General features: G+C 28.9%; 3 protein-coding genes across 3 annotated transcripts; 1 reads left to right on the top strand and 2 right to left on the bottom strand.

Annotated features, from left to right (window-relative positions):
- Nucleotides 1-1,268: 1,268 nt before the first annotated feature.
- On the bottom strand, nucleotides 1,269-11,383 carry LOC111041857. Its single transcript, XM_022326294.1, has 14 exons — nucleotides 10,802-11,383; nucleotides 10,575-10,692; nucleotides 6,046-6,308; nucleotides 5,465-5,716; nucleotides 5,202-5,354; nucleotides 4,988-5,113; nucleotides 4,262-4,490; nucleotides 4,029-4,159; nucleotides 3,303-3,545; nucleotides 2,782-3,031; nucleotides 2,489-2,698; nucleotides 2,284-2,431; nucleotides 2,070-2,166; nucleotides 1,269-1,965 (listed from the first exon to the last, which is right to left on the bottom strand). Exons 2-14 carry the CDS (start codon nucleotides 10,633-10,635, stop codon nucleotides 1,444-1,446), a joined length of 2,685 nt encoding a protein of 894 aa, XP_022181986.1. The 5' UTR covers nucleotides 10,636-10,692; nucleotides 10,802-11,383; the 3' UTR covers nucleotides 1,269-1,443.
- A 4,335-nt stretch (nucleotides 11,384-15,718) lies between these two features.
- Nucleotides 15,719-18,027, bottom strand: LOC111041858 (protein FRG1 homolog). Its single transcript, XM_022326295.1, has 6 exons — nucleotides 17,810-18,027; nucleotides 17,494-17,573; nucleotides 17,297-17,422; nucleotides 16,764-16,930; nucleotides 16,234-16,436; nucleotides 15,719-15,984 (listed from the first exon to the last, which is right to left on the bottom strand). Exons 1-6 carry the CDS (start codon nucleotides 17,866-17,868, stop codon nucleotides 15,837-15,839), a joined length of 783 nt encoding a protein of 260 aa, XP_022181987.1. The 5' UTR covers nucleotides 17,869-18,027; the 3' UTR covers nucleotides 15,719-15,836.
- Nucleotides 18,028-18,183: 156 nt separating this feature from the next.
- On the top strand, nucleotides 18,184-20,415 carry LOC111041859 (protein sarah). The gene is made up of 5 exons (XM_022326297.1): nucleotides 18,184-18,547; nucleotides 18,664-18,886; nucleotides 18,955-19,128; nucleotides 19,191-19,359; nucleotides 19,966-20,415. Exons 2-5 carry the CDS (start codon nucleotides 18,674-18,676, stop codon nucleotides 20,091-20,093), a joined length of 684 nt encoding a protein of 227 aa, XP_022181989.1. The 5' UTR covers nucleotides 18,184-18,547; nucleotides 18,664-18,673; the 3' UTR covers nucleotides 20,094-20,415.
- Nucleotides 20,416-20,467: the final 52 nt, after the last annotated feature.

Here is a 20,467-nt window from a genome sequence, read left to right as displayed (position 1 = left end):
CAACTAAATGGCATGATATTTATTCTATTTAATCTAGAAACTATATTTAACCAAGGTAAAAATAAAATATTTAAAAAGGCACACTGTGTATAGATGCATCTAGAGATTGCCGATTGGCTGTATCGTTCATTCATCTTGTTTAAATTTGCTTCTGTAGCTTACAACTAATTTTAAACTATCTGTATGATTTAACCAAAAAACTTAAATATTTAGTACAATATAGCACAAGTTATCCATAGGTATACCAATTAGAAAATATGTAGGAAATACATTGACACCATTTGTTTTATAGACATTAATTATGAATTTCAACTCAATCAAATTGGTTATTTTTATGAAAAATAAAGATTTAAATTATTTTTGTTATAGGCAATTCAAAAAATATAATTCGAAAAAAGTAGAGAAATTAAACATCACCATTAAGTATATTATAATTTACTAATTTACCACATACAATGGCATTTAAAATATTTAGATTAGTTTTAATTTTTAAGCTATTTATAATGTAAATCTATTCATACATCACCGGTCTACGGTTGGTGTTGACTTTTTAATATTATTTCATATTATATATTATATAATATATAATTAAAATCTAAATTACCTAATTATTATGTTATATTATATTTCATATGTTTTTGGCAAAAATTTCTAAGGATAAATTACTTATAGCGATAGAAATATAGGTATAAATGTGTAATAAAATATTCTAAAAAATATGTGGTGGCTGGTGATGGACCGACTTCGCTTCAAAACGTTTTCCATATTATACAATGATCTATCATTGAATTCAAATTTAACACATTCATTACAGTGACCTATCCAATGATGGTATACACTTCATATCTACCTATGAAACAGTAAAATGCTCGTTTATTATAATTTTATAAAATCTGAAAACTCCAATCTTCATGTCGACGCCACTGCACAGGTATGACCATAGAGTAACTATGTATTTTACTGGTCAACAATTATAGCTATGGAAAAGATAATATTATTTATCTCACTGATTGTTTCAAAATCAATAATAACCTCTTAAATATAACTACAGATTTCGTTGCGTTTAAAATGTGTTTTTTAATCAGTCAAAATTACATATTATATCATTAAAAATTAAACGATTTTTAAAATAGTATTAACTAATATAAAAAATAGTTTAAAAATGTATTTATAAAATATTTGCTCCTTTTTAACTATATACGATAATATTGTATACATAAATATATTTTTAACACTAAGACAATAATTTATTGCTCTATTCATTGTAAACAAAAAATATTATTACTACATTAAAGTATAAGACAACTATAGGTAGGTTAGTTCTCCTGAAATCATAATTGCGAGTTACAATAAAAGATAATATTTTATTTTCGAAATTCAATTATCAAAAGAACTATATTTAGGACAATATACTGAGACTTCAAATGTTTTTATAAGCAAAAATTAATGCGTATAAGCCGCTTTATTATCTACATAAACGTCTTTTACATCAACTCCGTCATCCTCGTCAACAAACTTAATACTCGAATCATTAATATACTCAGCCTTTTGATTATTTTTAGAAAAATACGCTTTCGGCGATGATTTCAGTGTTTTCAATGAAACACAGTCTTCGCTAACTAACGTCGATTCACTGTCAGCAGACAACCTATTACTGTATTTGCTGCTAATTTCGCAATTTTTTTTACATTTGTCATTTTTTATATCCAAAATTGACATTTCCATACTTTCGTGGTGATCTCCGGGACTTTGATCCGATAAAGGAGGTATCCATAAACAATAAGCCGGGTCCATTCCTATGTACGACCCAGGCACACTATTAGTGTTTTGAACGTTATAGTCGTAGTAATCCATTTCTAAGTCCGACACGTCGTGGCCGTGAATGCTCGAATCTGTGCTACTAGTCAACGGGTTGTGTCTATGACTTTTTCGTCGATCGTTCAAAGTGGACGTTGACTGGGTTATCTAAAAATAAAAAACAATGCATTTGAACAACATAGGTACCTAATATTGATGATTATTATAATTGATTTAGAACATAATATATAGTATGAATATTGAATACTAACAATTTTCCTTGAAGATAAAGACGTTTGAGATACAAATGGCGTACACTGGTCTATTGTTGAAGAACACGTGACTATGTTTTCAGGTACTATTTCACTCCTAAACATATTATAATCATATGTATCATTCTCTATCATGATAAATATTATTTTGAAAAAATTATTCAGCTATACAGCAATAATAAGATATAAAAAAGTAATTAAGTATACAATTTACCCAGTCACAGAATTTGTTTCTCCTTCAACCACATCATCTTGGTTTTCATCAGTATCTACAATTTCTATTATTGGTGGTACATGTGATTGTAAAGTTGTAGTTGATGCAGTATAGTCATTATCGTTTAACATACTGCAAGTTGAACCCACTAAAAAAAAAGTATTTATATTATGTCGGCAAAATATTTTTCAATTTATTCTCGTACTGTTAGAATGTTTATCCATTGTAGTAATAGCTTTATGGTATTTGTGTTTACGTTCAGCGAATTGCACGGAAAAACACATACAAGTGACCAGCAAAAATAACAAAATTGCAGAAATTGTAGCTAAAAACGAATCGATATCTGATATTAAATAAATAAAGTTGTTATTGAATTCTACGTGGCTTGAATTTGGCAAAGACCAGTTATTGGCTCCTGCGAAGACAAATATATATTTATAAAAAACATTTTGATATAAAAATAAAGTTTCGTGTAGCAAACAATTTTTTTTAACTAACCAATGCGATTTATTTGAGCGAAAAATCCTCCGAAGCAATCGCCATTTGATAGCACAGTAGAACTTGAAAAGAATTCTACCAATAGGTATGATCCAGTTGACATAATAGGATTTACAGAATCTGGAGTGCCTTCTAAATTTGCTAAAAGGTTGGAAGCGGTTGAGTCGCCATCGCGAAGTTTAATCCATTGGTTCGAACATGATAAAAACAGTCTGATGAAATCAAATTGTATGGTAGTTTTGTCTTCAGTCTAGATGTAATACATTGATAGTTTAGTAAGTATAGATATAAGGTACATAAAGTTAATATACGAGTTCAAAATAAAATATTTAAACATTATAAGATATACATCATAGAACACAGTATAACCGAGTAAATAATTCTAAAAATATCGAAAAACTGTAACCAGAAATCGCACCGCATGAAATTTCAACATTCTTATTCGTGTCGAATAAAAATGTTATTATAAACCAAACGAGTTCAACGATATTTAAATTTAAAACATGTTATATCATTCATACTTTTATCAACCAAAACGATCGTCCAGGACATCCTTTCGTCGTCGCAGATAATGTTCGAGTAGCTTTGGACATGTGAATAACGCACCCACATCGACATTCAGCACCCAGTTCATCACTAACATACGTGGGCAGAAACCCAGTAGTTGAGGTGTTATTGTATTTTTGAATTTGTTGTTCAATTTTTCCACATTCATTGCCAGACATTTGTTTTTCACCGCATGGTTCGGTTTGTAACGATGAGCCCTATAGGATCAATATTTAATATTTTGATCTATATTATTTTAAATATTCTGCAGTTTAATGATATTTACATATGCTATATGTATTATGTATGCAGCAAAGATTATCATAGTAATTTTAATAATTTATTGAGTCAGCATAATAAACACGTGATTATAAGTAAAATGGGTATAATGGGTATAATATGTAAAACCCGGCAGCTTTACAAGCATTTATCTATACACGGAAATATTGAACATCGAATGAGCTTCATATATGCGTGGACGTAGTCAATTAATATTTTTGTAGGATTTCATTGAAGTTATGATTATTTCATAAGAATTATCTGTATAATATTATTTAGCCATATAGTCATATGTGTAGTGTTCACAATTCATACATAACACGTACATTATCATAAAAATATAAACTTAAATGTGTCATCTATCAGTTCATCATAAACTTAAGTGCTTTTGCTATTCTGAGCCCTATATATGTACGACATACCTGACAAAATTTAGCTCCATATTTCGGAGGGGGCGAGTCACAAGTTCTATATCTATTTCTAGTGCCTCCATAACACGTAGTCGAACACGGCGACCATTCACTCCATTTACTCCATTGTCCGGAATCGTCTTCTGCGTAAGTTGATAACATGTTTAAATATTTTATTCGATTTATTAAAATATTTCATTACTCATTTATTATATACACGATTAATAATCATTATTGCTACTTACCAGTGATTGGTAATGTCGGCACACAGTTGGTTTTGATGTTTGTGTATGCTCTGTTGATAGCTTGATTAACATAGACGAAACAATATTCAATATATTTTTCCGAAAACAAATCGCAATCGAAGTACACATTATGACGTCCTTTAACTATTCGATGCTCGGACACGTAATGCAATTTTGTCGGTGGTAACAGTGTAGATACATCCTCCCGCTGTCGACCAAATAGCCTGATCTGTAGAAATTTGAATATTTGAATATTAAATACGTACTAACATTTTACAAATAAAAGATGAAGATACTTGTAAGTTGTAGCAAACAAATAGTAAGTTATAAAGTTACTCTTATATGTATAGGTACAATATTTTTAGACCCTTATATATATATATATATATATATAGAAAATGTAAGTAAAAGTGGTAATACAATAAAAACTTAACAACTATTACTACGATATGAACAAGTTTTTCTTAACATTTTGAACTTCAATCTGTTTTGAATAACGTTTACTTGAAAGTTAAAATACATTTATAATATAGGATAAAGCTAGAAAGTACACAGACTTGGAAGATTTTCAAAACATATTAAGAGAGTATTTACAATTGCAGGTTTATATAATTTATTTAGTTTGTTCGTTTGGAAAAAAAAACTTTTGACTATTGGTAGGTATGCTAAAAATAAATACACAACTTCTTTAATTGTATACACTAGAGAACGGATTAAATTTATTACTTTGTCTGAAGTTGGCAAGATACACGACGGGTACTGAAACATCACGGGAACGCCACCACCGTAGTTATCACAGGGGAATATCGACTTGCCATGCACGTTCAAGGTAAATTTATTGCTCGGGACAACCTTATTTTAAAGCGAAACAGAATTAATTAAACACATAATATTATTGCGTTATCAAGATTCAAGATATTAGTTTACTCAAATGCCCTACCTCTAACTGCCCGTCCATGACGTGAGTGAAGGCAGCTTGACGTTCGGGTGGCCTCAATACCGCTGTGTAAAAACCGGCGATACCGAAGACATCGCATTTTATAAATATTTTCCTGAATCTCGGGTAACCGCGGATTTGTTCGGAATGGACGATCTGAAACAGAAAAACAAAATGCTCGCATATATACATCTGTTTTATGTGGGTGTGCGTGGTCAAATTATTTAAGCCGATCAATACATAATATCGCATATATGCACGCATACCAAATGTTCCATAGAACTGCGGGACGACTCTCTGGAGACGTTCTTGCACGCATTGGCAGATAGACCACAGTACATCAAGTCGAGCCACAGCATGGGCACAGCAGACCCGACGGCAGGTTCGCATTGAGGCCCTTCGAATTTCATTATGATTACGACTTGTTGCCACGGATCTGGGTACGTAGTAATCCGCTTTGGTTCGAACGATAAACTAGCCTCGGGCCATCGGACGTCGAGTTCTACAGTTTGTCCGTCCTATAATTATTTATTTATATTGAAATTACGCACATTTTTTTTCGTTATACCGTCATATTATTGAACATTAGTCATCAGCTAAAGGCAGCTAGTACAAGTTCAACCTTTGGGCAAAGGGATTCAAATTTAAAACCAAATCCTAAGTAAAATATATTTTTTTTTAAAAACACATCATTTGTTATACTATATAATGCTACTATTGCGACAGAAATGTTTTCAAATCACTGTAGTTTTGACAGATTTTTAGTTTCACCACTATATATATTAATATTAGGTTAGGTAAATGTTAAAATATATTTCATTATGACCATAAAATAAAGTCCACCTACTTGAATTATGTCATCATCCTCGGTTGTGTCATTAGAAATTAATTGAATTATATAGTGTCCCCCTTTGGTGATAACGCCACAATGTATGGTAATATTTTGCCAGTTCCCATCGACAGGTATTGTACCCATTAATGTAAAATTGTCATTTTTAGCTTCATACAGCTGCACAGCAATACCTGGCTCTAGTAAGTCTATATTGAGATCACTCATTAACGCTGTATAGTTAGATGTTACGTTCAACCATTCTTGAGCTACTATACATACTAAAATAAAAACAAATAAATTATCATTTAACTAATTATGTTGTCATAATCGTAAAAATAGATTGATGTAGCTAGGTACTATTATAAGTTATGAGTTATAAACTTATAACATATAGGTAGGTATAATATATTATTATATTTATTATGAACGTAAAAATGTATGTCAACATGATGCGTATAAACACAAATCATAAATTATGCTGAAATGCTCGATTACTGAAAAATATTTTCCATTATACCTATTTAATCGAATAAAAGTATAAATTAACTTATATTATGTTTGTTATTTCAGCAGGTACCCAAAGTCATGGGTGTATTTTTTAACATCCCCTTAAAATGTTGTTCAACTGCGTCAATATAATATGATTTCTGCAGACTAAAATAAGGTATAGATAATTACTAACTTATTATGACAAAAGCCAATTGGAAATAAAATCTAAGTAAGTCTCAATATTATTTGTATTCAAAATGTACGGCGTATTTGTTTCAATTAAGTATATATAAACATTTATATAAATACTAGTAATAATGGATCAAAGGTTATTAAAATTGACATAAAATCTAGCAGCATGTTGTAGAAGTGTGTCATGTTACAACACGATTAATAAAGAAATTTGAAAGTGTGTTTTTTTTAAAAAAAATGATTATTTCCAGTTTCTCTGATTATTTTTGCTTTTTTGCATATCTCTGCTTAATTTTGATTTATGATGACTTGTGCCACTGACATAAACCTAGACATTTTAGTTAATTTCTTGTTTTTTTTTCATGGTAAACCTAGAACTAAAAATAATTTTTCTAATTTCTATTACAATTCTTATTAATAAATCCCGAAGCTCGTATTTATTTTGGTCACTTATCATCTAATCTTCCAAATTAATCAATTTTTTCAGTTATAAGAAAATTTTTCAAAAAAATTTATAAGTATAATAAAAAACTAAAAAAAATGTTAACAACTCAAAACGTCTAAACATTTTTAATTTTTTTTTTTATTTGACACAAACAATCCATACAATTTAGCTCAATACATTTATATGATAAGAATAGAAAATACCATGGACGGTGTGATTAAGCAGCCACCCATTACTCATTACTTATTAGTGACTCTTAGTTATTGATTATGTTTCTAAGTATAAAAAATAAAAGATACCTAACATTAAAAAATTTGTGTTGGTAGTTTTTTGTCTTGCTTTTTTCAGAGCTTATTTTAATGATTATAAGTCCCGAACCCTGATAATAAGAAACATAATATTATAACAATAAAACATAATACAATTATCGTAACTAGTATAGTACATAATTAGTACCACATATGTACTTGGTATAAAGTTAATATAGGATAAACCCATACTCATTAGTCATTGCTAAATAATGCTAATTAATAATTACTGTTAATATGATATGTTCTCTGTAACTATTTATTCCATACCTATAATATTGACCTAAGTTAACATTGATTTTTAAGTATTTAGTAGGCATAAGAAACCTTAAAAACAGTATTGTTATATAATTTAATTTCACCTGCATAATAGGTACATAGACTTTAAATTGATAGCACAGTATAAGAAAACCAACTGTACCCATAAGAGTTGATGTTCGAGGGACAACAATAATATTAAATTACAGTTTTAAAAGGGGTGATTAAGTCGTTCAAATATCAAATAATTAGATATCAATGTTTATAACTTTACTGATATGCTATTTACCTAAGGCATTACCATACGTATCTATAATACACTGTACGGTATTCTACTAAAGCGGCAGATTTTAAATAAACAGCAATTTTTTATGAAGATATTAGGTCAAATTAAAGTTTAAACCTAATTCAAAGTACAAGTAGGTATGTAATTATATTCGACCATAATAGTGATGACTCGTAAGTCGTAAATATTTAATAAGTATTTAAGTATTTTTGTTGTAAGTATCTTTCATTCATTCCTAAGGATATTAATTGAGCTTAACTAGTTAACAACGTATTACAATAGAAATAAAACTATACAATATTAGATACCTACATGAATGTATTTAAAAACAGAGTAAGAAATTGCGACTAACGATAACTGGTGTGTAGTAGGTATATGAATAAATAGTAGATGATGACAAAATATATATATATGCTTATACGTAATTACTGACTAGGTAGTTTCAAAACAAAATATAAATCATAAATGTAATGAATATGCTTTCAATGTATCGATAAAAGAAAATTATAAAAATCGAACAAAAATGTATGAAATTATCTTAAATTTCGCTTTTTTTACAAAAATTTGAAAATGTTAGTAAATCCATTACCAGTTTATTGTGGATTTTCATAATATCTGCATAAAATATTTGTAAATGAGTAACCACTAATAATATTAATTTTGATGGTAAAAAATCTTTCGGGCTAACATAAACGAATGGGTGACGGTGGTGGAGACTACCGTTTCGGTGTGTGAGCATCAGTAGATAATATTTTACAGCTTAAAGGTACTATAATTTAATTATAAATATGAAAGCAATGATAAATCATCGCTAGATATAAATTTATTTTGTAATGTTAATTTCATAATTCATTTTTTAGATAATAAAATGCTTATACTATATATGAGAAATTGTAAGTAATTATATTTTGAAGTAATTACACGATTATTAGTAATTTATTATTACGAAGCCGTTCAATTATAAAACTGTGACTCCGAATAAAACTACAGCCAATAGTCATATTTAGTTATTCAGTAGATAGAAACTATTATCTATACTTATAACTTTGCTATAAAGTTTAAAAGTATAAGTTAGTATTTTCAACACGCATACATAGGTAGGTACTATAAGTTTTATTATATTTTTAGTTTATTTATAAAAACTTATTTCGTAACCTAATTGCATGTAAAATTTACATTATATTCAACTTAAAATTAACAATTAAAAACAAAATCATTTATATTACAACATATAGTTTAAGTATTAAGTGTATGTACTTAAATGCTAAATATATGGAATAATTAATAGCTTAGTAAGTGTGTGTAATATACATGAATATATTAATTTATATTGTATTACAGGGTGCAGCTATCTTGTAACTTATTGGTAGGTACTACATATGTGCATTCCTTAGGTATTCCTTTGTTTTTAATTTATTAGTAAGTTACAGTTAAAAAATAGATATAGATGATTAGATAAACTGTTTATTCGTTTAACAAAATATTTATTTGTTTAAACTTTAAACTTTGAAATAAATCGATTTTCACATGCTATGTACTTTTTAATGTACACATAAATAGTTATTTTAAAGCTACCAAATTGTAATACTTCTAGCTAAAATTCTAGATAAATATATACAACCCTACAGCTTACAGGTAATACTCGACGACTTGTAATGTATTTAAACATATTTTTAAAATAAATAATATAAACACCTAACTTATAATATGAATGTTGATATATATTGCTCGAAATCAAACATAATATTAATCGAAATAATAAATAATAATACCTATTCTTTAAAGGTACACTGTATATAGTGTATATACTATGTACAGTATAGTGGTCACGAAAAAGTAATGTTGCGTGTTAAATGTGTTTTAGTTTTTTTTTTTTTTTTCATTGCTACTAAGGTCAATTTAACATGAACCTAGTGTAAATATTGATTGTATAGCTTCATGTTCCCCTAACATCTTGAGTATAGTAAAACTCCATTAAGATGAATGGAAGTATGGAAGTCCCAGACATTTTATATACATTTTAATACATGCGAGCAGTGTTGACTTATGCACAATGCATATATACAGTCGCAGACTATATATACAATATACCTACTATAATATGTAGGTAGGTACTCTACATAATATTGTCTCAAGAGTGCGCCTATTCATTTTGTTTACTTACTGCAACTGTTCAAAAAGTTATTTTTCAACTGAAATTAATGCTAATGATTGTTTACATTTTTCAAAGCAGATTTATCACTGATAAAATATGATGTTTTTAATTGCAGTTTATATATTAAAGAATATATGAACATAATTAATTTGAAAACAATCATACCCATTTCAAAAATCATTTATAAAGATTTTACATAAAATAATAAAGAGCTGAGTGCGGTCGACAAAAAGAAATTAAAAAAAAAAAATTGAAGTGTATACAACTACAATATAATAACCTTCACTGGATATAAAAATCTAAACCCATCATATAAATTACAAATATGTACAAAGACTGAACAATAATTTATGAGTATTAGGAATATAATATGTAAATATAAAATAGTAAATACGATTCATAGGTACTTACCAACAGTTAGACAGGACGTAACATAAAACGTGTTGAGAAATGAGTTTCCAGGGTCAATCATGTTTTAATTTTCACAATTTAACCAAACATTTCTTATGAAAATGCAAAAAACTTTGTTCTGAAATAAAATAGAAAATTTTTTTGTTATTTATAAAATAATAATATAATATTTTATATCTCTATTTCAAAACATTTGATAAATCGTTTAAGTTCTAATTTCTACTTACTATTGTATAGTTCAAAATTCAAATCGATTATAGCAACGCGGTTGCACTTTAAGTAAAAAACTACGTAGTGTTACAATATTCAGATCAGCGGGATTAATTATAATTTAAGATAAACCCCATTATTATTGGTGTTTTATTGTGAATGTATTATTATTATACTCACAGTGCTATTGCAATAGATATAAAATAGGTACTACATATATTTAACATTTCATATAATACTATATAAACTTAACCTATGATTGAGAAGGATAGGAGCTATGATTTGTCTAAACCTAGATATTGCACTAAAACATTAGTCTTCTCGTTTCACACGTCATAATACAATAGAATATTATGCGTGTTTTTTAGACGCATTTCGATAATGTGTATAATAATATAATCGGCGGTGGGGTGAGGAAAGCACATGGATGATTTACTGCAGTACCTATATTATACATGTATAAGTATATAATTATTATTTATTATATTGAACGGGCAATAAAAAAACGGAAAACTACAAAAAAAGCGACGCGCATATTATGGACATATCGACAGCACACGCGAACGCTACATCACGACTGCGGGATAATATGAATGGACTCCGCCGCGCCGATGACGGTCAGAGAGCATATATTCCCAACCCCTATATGCACCGCGTATTATATGCGTGTGCGTAACTTTTCCTCTTGGGGGTGTATTCACCCTCGCGCAGTAAGGGCGCAACCTCGCGGACCTCAGCTAAAACTTTTATCGACTGAACGCGTGCACATTAAACACGCGTTTATTATACAACGGACGTATACTGCTGCAGACCAGCCGTCACTCGGGTTTTACGGCCTTTTTCCGAGCGGACACATTTCATGACGGCCAAACGTCTGCGTGCGTCTTACCACTAGAACATATTATTATCATATACGTATATATGGTAGCGTATAATAATATATGAGCATATCGTATATTATATTATATTGTGTAAGTTTATGGACAGAAATTGAATTGGAAAAAAAAATTGAAGCGGCACAGAGAAGTGTAAAATAAAATGCTAGTACCTACCTGTAGGTTTAAATATCTTATTGATAAGGATATAATTATAGACGTGGTTTGCTAAAATATTTATTCAACAAAATAGGGGTACCTACTCCCTCGCATATTCAGGCACGAATATACATATAGCCATATAGGTAATAGCTGAAATAGGTATATGTATATAATATACGTATGCACCCATGCGGGTGCAGGATCGTGACCTGTGCAGGGTCTCCAGATATAATTATTTATTTAATAATACTGCTGGCGAGTTGTTTTAACCTGTAACTCTTCGGCTATTGTTAAAAATTTGATAAGTTTTTATTTTAAAAAGAAAACAGATCTACCTGCGTTTTTCTGAATTTTTCCCAAGAATTAATTAGTAATTAACAGACACGTATTTAATTTTCGCGGTGCATGAATATTTTAATAATTAAAGGTGTATAATATATAGCTGCAGTTGTAGTCACAAATACTCACTAGTCACCATGAAATCCATATAAAATTAAGCTCCGATCTTTTGTTTTTCTCTCCCATTATTTGTTTCATTTTGATACAGTTGAATAGTAGAACTATGTTGTTGAAAATGTACATTACACGAACCTGCAGTATAGAAAATTACCAATTAGCACTATATAATTACCGACTACCGTCATACTGCAGTTTAGCGTAGCCAGATAGGTAATGGTCGATCAGTGATCAATACATGATTTACAGTATCATATATATATGCATCATACCAGATACATAGAATATATCATAAATATCAAATATAATGCTTGCATTAGGTATAATATTATATTTAGTACCTATATATGCTATATTAATGGCCTAACACCTAAATATAATATATAATAAATTTATTATATATTATTAATATATATTTATTATTATTATAATAAATTATAATATATAATATTGAATTTTGAGTATTAAGTGTGCCAAAATAGGTAAATATAGGTATTTTGGAAAAAGTGGGTAATATTATTCATCTATACAATATACAGCTTAGGTATATAAATATATTATATATTGTGTATATATGGCTATATGTAGGTACATATAAATAAATAAAATAAATATAAATATAAATAAATTAATTAATAAATAAATAAATTAATAAATAAATTGCCACTGAAAATGTCAAGTAAAGCCATAATATATTTAAATTTAAAACTAATTAAGTTTTAACAATAAGTTTAGGAACTTCCTACATGTCTATTATAATAATGTGCATATATACGTATATAAATTAAACCAATTCATCACGGCTAATCTATACAAGCGATTTAGCGATCGATGGTGTGATAACGGTAGATAAATGAATGTAATAATGAGTGTGTTACCTAATACCTATAGATAATTGTGCTACACTACCTACTACTCAATTGATATCTATTGTTCAGTGTCCTATACAAATATTTTAATATGTGCAGAATTTAACAAAAATATATGGAAGCGGGAAACTTATTGCTTGTGTACCTAATGGTAGATTATTTTTTACACTTTTTAATCTAAATGTGTACAAAAATCAAATGCGTAGGTATAGGTATTATCATTGATTATAAATACTATAATAATAATAAAATGAATGGTTTTGTTATTATATAAGTAATCCTGCATTCCTGCCAATCCTGGTATCCTATACTTGCAGACCGCAGAGCCCAACTAATAAATATTAAGTTCAACGTTGCAAAATTTAAATTGGCTGCATCCTAGTTGAGTCCAAGTCTCCAAGATTTAGACTTTAGGTACTAGTTAGGTCCCGTTTTTTCAAGTATTAGTGTACTATATTCGTTTAATGGTTTGGTCCCTAATATCTATTGTCTGAGTACATACTACGCTATAAATACCAAGTTTTTCTTCCCATTTTACCAGACTTACGTTCTATATTTAGACCTATCTAGTAATTGTGATTGAAATTGTTTTTTTTAGTTTATTTTTATTGGTTTCCTTGCCTTTAAAAATAAAAAATTATAAAAATTTTATACGTTGTGATATAATCGAATTATGGGAATAATACTAAGAAAAAATATAAAAAAACACATACATAATACATATAGTATAAATACAATTTTGTTTAAAAAAAATTAATATGGAAGGACAATTAGCTATTATTTTAGCTTAGATATTTATTATTTCATGATTTGAAAAAATCTACCTTTCCCCTTGAACCACTACTTTTTGATCCACTATCGTGTACAATTATTATCTTTAATTTGCTCTCTTGTATTCATGTAAATATTTAAGCCACAAGCCTTTAAACTTAGTTAACCTGTATGAGGCTATATGTGTTTTAAAATTAGTGGATATTTCTGAATGTTTGTATTTTAGTAATTTTTGAAAATAGGTACCCAAATTGTTATAGCTATAGCCAATAATGGAAAAAAAAATTATGATTGCGTTTGCGTATATGTTTACTCGTTCTGAATGAGTCATTTCCGTAACTGCATTTTCACGAAGATTTGATTTTCTAATAGATATTTGAGAACCTATCATCAATAACTTTTCCCACTGACTGCGAAGTGTCGAAGTCTATAAAAAAAATAGCATCGGTCAGTACTCAGTAGATTTATCGAACTCGTTCAAAATCTATATGGGTCACCGTGCCAGTCATATACTTTTAAATCCAAATCCAATATCCATATTATGTAATAACTAATAAGTAACAGGTACCCATATGGCTGCACCGTTTATTTATATTATATCTATGAATTATGATTTATGATCATAATTATATAGGTATCTATATGCATTCATATTATATATTATAATCGTTGTAAAAACGATTTAATATTAACCATGGATGATTTCATTATCATTATGATCCCGATAGTTCATCGCACAAATATTAACGACCCTTGAAATTGTTATAATATTTTTATGCAAATTTTATCTTATTGTTTCCGATAATTTTTTAGTCTTAACATTCTGCATTTGCTTCCGTAGCACTGCAACAGAGATTTCACGACAATCTGACACTTTAATTAATATTTAAACCATTTATATACACGCAATTTAATGGTTTTAATATATTCAGTGTCAATTTAAGTTTATATTAATAACGTTAACTGTCATTGTGATTGTATAATGTAGTATGCACCTAAATGCTTCATTAAACACTAAGTATGCTTAAGAGATTATAATCTTATTCATAGCTGTTTATATGTTGACAAGGTCTATGCTTACCTATACATTATGTATTTAAAATGAAATATGTCCATTTATAGACATGGTAGTACGCCACTATATTTACTATTACCATATAACTATGTACAGCTAAAAAATACTAAATAGAGCTGACAGAGTAGTCAATAGGCGACAATAGCTATACTAAATATTATAATTAAAATTGTAATTTAATAAATAATATTATACTAATTAATCATCTAAGTAAATAATGAAGTTACGTTTAATAGTTCCAAGATACCACACAACCCTAGGATTAGTAAGCCAGTCTCTTATACATACAAATGATGGAACATAGCAAAACTTTTTCGTGAACACATACTGTAAAATTATTGAGAAGTGGTTTTGAGCTATAACACCTAAATAGTAGATATTATACAAGGTAATTAAAACAATATTTTGAGGTTTCCTTTATTTATAGAAGGGGAGACGGAGTGGCCGAGTAGACTAAGGTATCAGTTGCAACGACCATCGTCGCCGGTTTGAACCTCGGTCACAGGCGGCACTTTTTTCCGGGCAAATATCTGCTTGGAGAGAGAGGCTGCCATCCCCCGACCGGGTATGGCAGAAACCTACAAGTTCCAAATCAAAATTCTGCAAAACACGAACACTCAAATGTTAAAACCTACCATACCATACCCAACCACTTCCACAATTACTCTATAAACGGCTAATGACCATAGTCGTCGGGCTCGAGGGTCAATAAAAAAAAATAAAAAATTTTAGGCATTAGACATATATAATTGCAATATTTCATTAGATATTAACTTTTAGAGGATTACAAATTATACCTATTGATACATTAAAAAAATATAATTAAAAAATGTATAGATGGATACTATTTACAATATCTGTCTGCTTTTGTCTTTGCTCTTCTGTCTAATAATGATTCATGTAACTTTCCTTCTTGCTGAGCTTTCTTTAATTCACTTCTTTTTCCTTCAATCATACGCATCTTCTTATCTTGAAATTTTTGGAACATTTTTCTAACAAAATAATAAACATGATTATAAAACAATACATTTGGGTATTTTATACAGGGTAAGTAATGCTAAAGCAATGAGCCCCACGGTTTAACAATATCAAAAACAAATTGTGATATTAAAAGATAAAATATTAACAAGAAAAATTTTTAATATAAATTTAACTGTATATAGTATGATAATATTGTTAAAAATATGTAATAAATGTATAATTTAAATACTACGGGCAAAAGAAAAAATGAGAATGCTTACACATAATTTTTTTCTATGTCCTTAATATTCCCTTTTTTTTCATCCAATTTATTGATCTCTTCTTCTGTATTTTCAATAGCTTGAAGTCTAACTTTAACTAATTCATTTGGCCCAGCAGTTCGATTTTTTGCAACCAAAGAGTCATCTTCATCTCGTATACTTATAAAACATCCAGTAGAAGATAGGATTGCCAATTTATTATCCTGTAATTTATCAATGAAATAAAACTTATACCAATATTTATTTTATTTTAAATTTAAATTTAAATACCTAAAAATTAAATAATATCTTAATATTATTTTCAGTATTATTGACAAACTAAAATAGGCTTGTTTGATTTTTCAATAGTTAGGAAGGAAACAAATATTCTTTAGGTTGATATTGATCAAATAAATTATTAAGACTAGAAAAATATATTGTTAGTTTAATATTTACATAACTCAATAGTATGATAGTTAAATTATATAACATATAACTATTTATTGATATCATAATACTATAATTTGTAATAGCTATTTAAATGTTATTACTTGAAAAATTGGCTCGAATTGTTCAAGTGGTCCAATGGCATCAGATCTTCCAACTATAGTTCCATCTTTATCAACACCTAAATATTTACCATAACCAGATTTTAAAGCAATTCTTGTTTCATTGACAATAATAGCTGTTAAGATTTCTTCTGGTAAAGGACCGTCTCCTATTAAAATAAAAACAAATAGGTACATTAATTTTTACATTAAAAGTTTAAAATTAATAATAAAAATAAAATAAACAATTTTTATTTAAATTATATTATTTATATTTACTGAGTCTTATAATTTATTTTCCAAAATTGTTTATTTATTAATACTCTTAAATTTTTTTTATACACTACCTATTCCATTTTACGACATTTTAATTTCAAAAATATATAATAAAACTACAATAAATTTAAAAAAATTAGATGATTTTTATAAATTTAAAATGAACTACCATCCCCATTACAATTTGGTTTCTAGGAATATAAAAGAAACAAAAAATACACTGCCATCCAACAAATGAAGCAACTGTAAAGAGTACTAACCTTCATCATGAGGAGGACCTAATGTAAAGAGGCCATTGTCCATTGCAGTAACATAGGTCTGAGAACCAAATTCAAGAGCTACTGGTCCTGAAATTTCGCTTACTAATTTAGCTTCTGCCCAGTTTCCTGTAAATAAAAAATAAAAATATTTTTGTATGATTTCATACATTGAACAAATTGGTTAATCGTCAATGTACCATGGTTAATTTTATCTTGGTTTTCTTCAACATTAATTTTTTCATCTTTATTCTTAGATTTGTCTTTTTTCTTCTTTTTTCTGAAAATAATTAAATGGATTTTTATTTTATTATTAGGTTTTTCATTCAATATTCATATATACCCATATGAAATTAAGTTCTTTTTTATGACACAATTGTAAGTATACTTCATAATTTACAGTTACATACTTCAAGTTGTATAGCAATTAGAAGCTCAAATGACTAATTAAAAAAAATTATTGTCTCACAGAAAATATTTACTTATATTAACTGAACCACTGTGATTTCGACTTACTTGACTTTTTCGTTTTTTAATACCAATTTGGAGACCCGGACTTTGTTGTACTCGGACATTGTAATTTGTTATGCGATTGTGAAATAACGTTGAGTGAGATTACAATGATAATGGAAACACTAAAATATTAAGTTAAGTAATAATACATTTTTCGTCTAGTTCCAGAAAATTGAACAATGTTTACATTTTACTCTTTTAGGGATGATTGGACGATAATAAAAATTCAAAATTATATAAACATTGATGATAAGTAATGATCCAGGGTGGCCCGACAACAACATTTACAACCGAAGATGAATCAGCTGCTGGCGCCCTTAGAAGTCTGTGGCTGGCGCTAGCGTTATCAGTAATGATTTAAGTCTGTACTGCGGTTAAGTCCCGTATCCATTTCAAGTGTTTCATGGTATACATAAAAAGTCCAGCAGTTCAGCACTAATCAGCAGGCTAGCATTCACTATTGTCATCTTCTTTAATTATAACTTATTTTCTTATTACTTATCTCGCGTAAACCTCGGCTGGTCGGACCCTGGATGACGTCGTGTCTGGTGGACGTCCCATCGGCCATCAATAGTCATCACGACAGCTTCGGATTAGGAAAACGCTGATAAGTGACATTCATCAAAATAACATCGAAAACCGAATAAAGATTGTATTAGTGACTTCCAGTTCGAAACAATGACTGACGTTTAAAAACGGTAACCGTACACTAAAACGAAAACTTCTCGTTGACTGTGAGTGGTAAGTATCTCCTAAAATTCGATGCTAGGTACTCACGGTAATATTATAATATTATTGTGGTTGCCTTGCTTGAGATTTCTTTTACAAAAAATTGTATTCAACAATCGTTTATGCAGTGTGCATCTCATGATGGTGGACGAGCAAAAAGAACTTGAGGATAGAGAGATCATCGTAAATGAAGTCGATGGATTACCCAGTTTACTCGATGAAAAAAATGATTTATACAAAGCCGTGACCTCTGAACAATCATCGTTGGATGATCTAAATGATGAAGATTTGCCCACATCGTTAATTGTAACAAATGTCGACCCTGCAATTTTTAAGGACGACGATCTTAAGGTAGTATCTTATTGTTTTAATAATTGTAATTTTCATTTGTTGATACTATCGTTACAATAATTTTGCAGAAAGAAATGGAAATGCTGTTTGGTCGGTTTGGAGAAATAATTTCTGTTCAATATTTCCGTAGCTTCAAGCGCTTAAGGGTTAACTATGGCACTTCAGTATCTGCTGCCACTGCCAGAATCCAGATGCATCAAATAAGGTTCTATGACACAATAATCAATTGTTACTTTGCACAGGTAAACTTTACTTGAATTGTACTATAAATAAAAGATTAAACTAACATTGGGATCTATTAAAGCCTGTTACACCAATTGATGCGGCAGATCAACATTTACAATTACCGGCTCCAGTAAAACAGTTTTTAATATCACCTCCACCATCACCACCAGAAGGTTGGGTACCTAGAGCTGAAGGCGAGCCTCTCATAAATTATGATTTACTAGCTGCTATAGCAAGCCTCACGCCTGGTAATAAGATTATACAATTTTGCTTCATGTATACTTACATATTACACATGTATGATACATTTTGTTTCATAAAATTTGTGAAACGGGCTAACAATATTTATTTATTTTTTACATAAATATTAACTACAATCATCATGATAAGTAATTACTAGCTTATAGTGCTAAATATCTATGAAAAATTACCTCACATTTCAATTGTTTGTATCTTTATACTACTAGACAAGAACTGTACAACTGGCTGAGTAACGATATCTCGCCGTGGTGTAGGCTGTCTTAACAACAACAACAAAAACAATAATTTATGTCTATTGCCAGGTTGCATGAAATAATTATTAATTTAACGGCCCAATAAAATTAAAACGGACCAATCATGGGCTGCTAAACCATGTTTAAGGGATCATTAGGTCACTAATGATTTGTTACATGTTTGGTGATTGCTTATGCAATCCAGCATATTATATATCTTACCCTGCTACCATATGTACAAGAAATCGAGTAATCTATAAGTACCCTCTATGTTGTTATGCTTTCCAAACATGTATTTCTTGTCTAGTAGTACAATGTTTATGATCAATAGTTATCAGTATAAATGTTTGTTGGTTTCAGGTCAACCCCATGAAATCCATGCTGCAACCGATACTTTACCAGGCATTGTTTTACATGTGGCTGAAGGCCATGAGAATATCAAAACATCAGTTTCTACAATTCCTCATACAAGGCTACCAGAAAAATAAAATGGTTTTTTTAAATGTGTTATTTTCTTATTAGATATCTATGTATTTTTAATGATATTTTCAACTTTGTGTATTTTATTTGATATTTTAAATACTTATCATTATAATTAATCTAAACATTTTAAATATTTTTTGTAGTGTTTATTAGGATACATTATTTAACATGTTTTTCTCAAAATGGTTGTACTTTTGACAAAATCTCTAATCATTCTAGTATTTATTTCCTTTAAGACTGTCATTAAAATTACTTAACATAAATTTTAAGTTTTTAATACATTCATAGCGTGTAAAATATGAATAATAATAAAAATGTGTAAGTATATGTATTTCTCATTTATTTTCGTAATTTATTACTTTTAAATAGAGAGTTGGGA

Source organism: Myzus persicae, unplaced genomic scaffold, assembly GCF_001856785.1.
Source record: "Myzus persicae strain clone G006 unplaced genomic scaffold, MPER_G0061.0, whole genome shotgun sequence".
NCBI classification, from domain to species: domain Eukaryota; kingdom Metazoa; phylum Arthropoda; class Insecta; order Hemiptera; family Aphididae; genus Myzus; species Myzus persicae.
The sequence above is the reverse complement of the archived record's forward strand: the minus strand, read 5'-3'. Positions and strand labels throughout refer to the sequence as shown.

What these genes read in the sequence shown, in the direction of transcription:
- LOC111041859 (XM_022326297.1), top strand. Translation starts at nt 18,674, where the DNA reads ATGATGGTGGACGAGCAAAAAGAACTTGAGGATAGAGAGATCATCGTA. An exon ending in TTAAGGACGACGATCTTAAG is followed by an intron (nt 18,887 to 18,954) that starts GTAGTATCTTAT and finishes ATAATTTTGCAG; the next exon opens with AAAGAAATGGAAATGCTGTT. An exon ending in TATAGCAAGCCTCACGCCTG is followed by an intron (nt 19,360 to 19,965) that starts GTAATAAGATTA and finishes TGTTGGTTTCAG; the next exon opens with GTCAACCCCATGAAATCCAT.
- LOC111041858 (XM_022326295.1), bottom strand. Translation starts at nt 17,868, where the DNA reads ATGTCCGAGTACAACAAAGTCCGGGTCTCCAAATTGGTATTAAAAAAC. An exon ending in TTAAAAAACGAAAAAGTCAA is followed by an intron (nt 17,574 to 17,809) that starts GTAAGTCGAAAT and finishes AATTATTTTCAG; the next exon opens with AAAAAAGAAGAAAAAAGACA. An exon ending in GACATAGAAAAAAATTATGT is followed by an intron (nt 15,985 to 16,233) that starts GTAAGCATTCTC and finishes TTATTTTGTTAG; the next exon opens with AAAAATGTTCCAAAAATTTC.
- LOC111041857 (XM_022326294.1), bottom strand. Translation starts at nt 10,635, where the DNA reads ATGATTGACCCTGGAAACTCATTTCTCAACACGTTTTATGTTACGTCC. An exon ending in GCAGTTCTATGGAACATTTG is followed by an intron (nt 5,355 to 5,464) that starts GTATGCGTGCAT and finishes TTTCTGTTTCAG; the next exon opens with ATCGTCCATTCCGAACAAAT. An exon ending in AATGGATAAACATTCTAACA is followed by an intron (nt 2,432 to 2,488) that starts GTACGAGAATAA and finishes CTTTTTTTTTAG; the next exon opens with TGGGTTCAACTTGCAGTATG.